The 3,757-nt window shown below is 45.0% G+C and overlaps 1 protein-coding gene across 1 annotated transcript; it reads right to left on the bottom strand.

Moving 5' to 3' along the window:
- Positions 1-637: 637 nt before the first annotated feature.
- On the bottom strand, positions 638-1,033 carry EMH_0063660 (uncharacterized protein; the record flags this gene model as incomplete). The annotated part of the gene is made up of 1 exon (XM_013498168.1): positions 638-1,033. One exon carries the CDS (start codon positions 1,031-1,033, stop codon positions 638-640), a length of 396 nt encoding a protein of 131 aa, XP_013353622.1.
- Between the last annotated feature and the right edge of the window lie 2,724 nt (positions 1,034-3,757).

Genomic DNA, 3,757 nt, shown 5'->3' with positions numbered 1-3,757 from the left:
AAAAAAAAAAAAAAAAAAAAAAAAAAAAAAAAAAAAAAAAAAAAAAAAAAAAAAAAAAAAAAAACATACCCATTCTGGTGTATGTACAGCACATAATTCGCTGCTTCTTTCTCTCTAAAATTAATTAAATATTTTCTTTTGCAATACCTCATCGTCACGGTCGGCAGCAGGGGCCCCCACCCCGACAGGGGGGCCCCCAGCAGCAGCTGCTGCTGCTGCTGCCCCACTATAAAACCCGTTTGCTGCAGCTCATCAACTATATATAACCGCAGTTCATACTCATCATCATCATCAGGGGGCCCCCGACACCCGGGGGCCCCAGCAACAAGGGGGCCCCCAGCAGAGCCAGGGGGGCCCCCAGGGGTACGGGGGGCCCCCGCAGAACCAGAGGGGCCCCCGGGGGTAGCGGGGGCCCCCGCAGACGTAGAGGGGCCCCCAGGGGTACAGGGGCCCCCAGGGGTACAGGGGCCCCCAGGGGTACAGGGGCCCCCAGGGGCCCCAGGGGTAGGGGGTCCCCCCGAGGTGGGGGGCCCCCGGGGGGCCCCCCAGATGTATTGTAGGGCCTCTGCGGGGGTTTGGGTTGGGGGAAGGGGCTGAGGCTGCGGCGATGAAAAGTCAAAGAGAAACTCAACTAAACTTACACTGCGGGGATGCTCTGCTGCTGCTGCTGCTGCTGCTGCTGCTGCTGCTGCTGGTGATGCTGCTTCTGCTGCTGCTGGTGATGCTGCTGCTTCTGCTGTTGCTGATGATTGTGATTGTGGTGGTGGTGGTGGTGGTGCTGTTGCTGCTGCTGGTACCTCTGGCGGTGGTGCTGCTGCTGTTGCTGCTGTTGCTGCTGTTGCTGCTGCTGCTGTTGCTGCTGTTGCTGCTGTTGCTGCGCGCTTGGTTGCAGCAGCTGCTGCAGGTGCTGCAGCAGAGGGGGAGCTGTTGCTGCTGCAGGGTAGCTGCCTGTACACCGCAGCTGGGGGGCCCCCGGGGGCCCCACAAACTGCTGCTGGGGGGGGCCCCGGGGGGCCCCCCGGGGGGGCCGCATGCAGCAGCAGGAAGTGGAGAGCAACGGAATTCATTTTATTTGGGGTGTATATACACCTCAAAACAACACAAATATAATAAACCCTAAACCCTAAACCCTAAACCCTAAACCCTAAACAAAGGAAACACAAATAAAACTAAACCCTAAACCACTCAATATCTCCTCCTTCATCTGTGCATATATTATAAACAAAACAACAAAAACAAATCAAAGAAATAACAGCATCATTATACACAAAATAAACACCGTTCTCTCTTAGGGGCCCCCTCGTGCCCTGGGGCCCCTGGGGGCCCCCCTTCGGGGGCCCCCGGGGGGGCCCCCGGGGGGCCCCCGTTGAGGGGCCCCCCTTTGGGGGCCCCCGGTTCTTGGTGAGATGGGTACTAATATATATTTTAATAAAATATTTGTTGATTAGAGTGATGCCATATCATTGTTATTGCTGTATAGAGTTTATTTTTTTAGTTTTGTTGCTGTTTATATTTTCTTTTGTTGGTGTTGTTGTGAATACAGAGTAAGGGGGCCCCCTGCTTCTTGTTCATGCTGCGGTGGGGGCCCCCAGCTCTTCGTTTGGGGGTTTGGGGGCCCCTGGGTTCTTGGGGGCCCCCAGGGGCCCCCAAACCCGAATGGGGGGCCCCCAGGGTACCGGGGGGCCCCCTGAGCGAGGGGGCCCCCGGGGGCCCCCCCTCCGCCTGTGTGTTTCGTCGGTATTTAGAGTTGTTTCCTGCTGCTATTTATAGAAATAAAGAAAAACAAAGAAAAATTGATGCTTTTGCTGCTGCAGCACTGCCCCCCCCCCATATACCGCTGCCGCCGCCGGCGCCGGGGCGCTCGGGTGTACAGGCAGCTCGCGGTGGCGGTGGCGGTGGCGGTGGTGGTGGGGGTTTAGATAGAGAAAAAGAAGAAGAAAAAGAAAAAGAAAAAGAAAAAAAAGAAAATATTAATGTTATTAAAACTATTAAAGCTCATATTGCTGCACAAAGATGCATGCATCTTAAAATATGGAGAGCCATCAGCAACAAGCAGTGGTTTCTATTCTCGCAGCTACTCACCAACTACTGGTAAACCCTAAACCCTAAACCCTAAACCCTAAACCCTAGACCCTAGACCCTAGACCCTAGACCCTAGACCCTAAACCCTAGACAGTGGTTTCTCTTCTCACAGCTACTCACCAACTACTGGTAAACCCTAAACCCTAAACCCTAGACCCTAGACCCTAGACCCTAAACCCTAGACCCTAAACCCTAAACCCTAAACCCTAGACAGTGGTTTCTCTTCTCACAGCTACTCACCAACTACTGGTAAACCCTAAACCCTAAACCCTAAACCCTAAACCCTAGACCCTAGACCCTAGACCCTAGACCCTAGACCCTAAACCCTAGACAGTGGTTTCTCTTCTCACAGCTACTCACCAACTACTGGTAAACCCTAAACCCTAAACCCTAAACCCTAGAACCTAGACCCTAAACCCTAGACCCTAAACCCTAGGCCCGAGACCCTAGACAGTGGTTTATGTTCTCGCAGCTACTCACCAACTACTGGTAAACCCTAAACCCTAAACCCTAAACCCTAAACCCTAGACCCTAAACCCTAAACCCTAAACCCTAAAACCTAGACCCTAAACCCTAGACCCTAAACCCTAGGCCCGAGACCCTAGACAGTGGTTTATGTTCTCGCAGCTACTCACCAACTACTGGTAAACCCTAAACCCTAAACCCTAAACCCTAAACCCTAAACCCTAAAGAATAAACCCTAAACCCTAGACCCTAGACAGTGGTTTATGTTCTCGCAGCTACTCACCAACTACTGGTAAACCCTAAACCCTAGACCCTAAACCCTAAACCCTAGACCCTAGACAGTGGTTTATGTTCTCACAGCTACTCACCAGCTACTGGTAAACCCTAAACCCTAAACCCTAAAACCTAAACAGTAGAGTCTGGTAAACCCTAAACCCTAAACCCTAATCCTTAAACCCTAAACCCTAAACCCTCAGTGTATTTGTGGTTGGTGTGTTCCCACTTATGTTTATATTTATACTTATATTTATCCATATTTATATTTATATTTATATTTATTTATATTTATTTATATTTATATTTATATTTATTTATATTTATTTTTATTTATATTTATTTTTATTTATATTTTTTATATTTGTGTGTATAGGCGTTGCGGCCTTAACTATGACGAGACCACATACACCCTAAAGCTGCACGGTTATATACTAAACCACAGAGAAAAAACAGAAAAGGTATTTATATATTTTATTTATTTATTTATTTATTTATTTATTTTATTTATTTGTTTATTTATTTTTTTTTATTTATTTTATTATTTATTTACTTGTTTGTTTATTTATTTAATTATATATAATATGCTTATTTAACAAACCACAGAGAAAAAACAGAAAATGTATTTTTATATTTTTATTTATTTATTTATTTATTTATTTATTTTATTTTTTTATTTTTTATTCATTTAGTTATTTTATTCATTCATTTATTTATTTATTTGTTTATTTGTTTGTTTGTTTATTTATATATTTAATTATTTATTTATTTATTTATTTAATTATATATAATATGCTTATACAATAAATATAATAAATAAAAGTAAAATAAATAAAAAAATAAAAAAATAAATAAAATATGTTTGTTTGTGTTTAGGCTTTCTTTGTTATTGACGAAATGAAACAAGCAAAAATGCACCCGGCAATAATAAGATTAA

This window comes from Eimeria mitis, genomic scaffold (genome assembly GCF_000499745.2).
Source record: "Eimeria mitis Houghton genomic scaffold, Emh_scaff3234, whole genome shotgun sequence".
NCBI classification, from domain to species: Eukaryota; Apicomplexa; class Conoidasida; order Eucoccidiorida; family Eimeriidae; genus Eimeria; species Eimeria mitis.
This window is presented reverse-complemented; position numbering and strand designations above follow the sequence as displayed.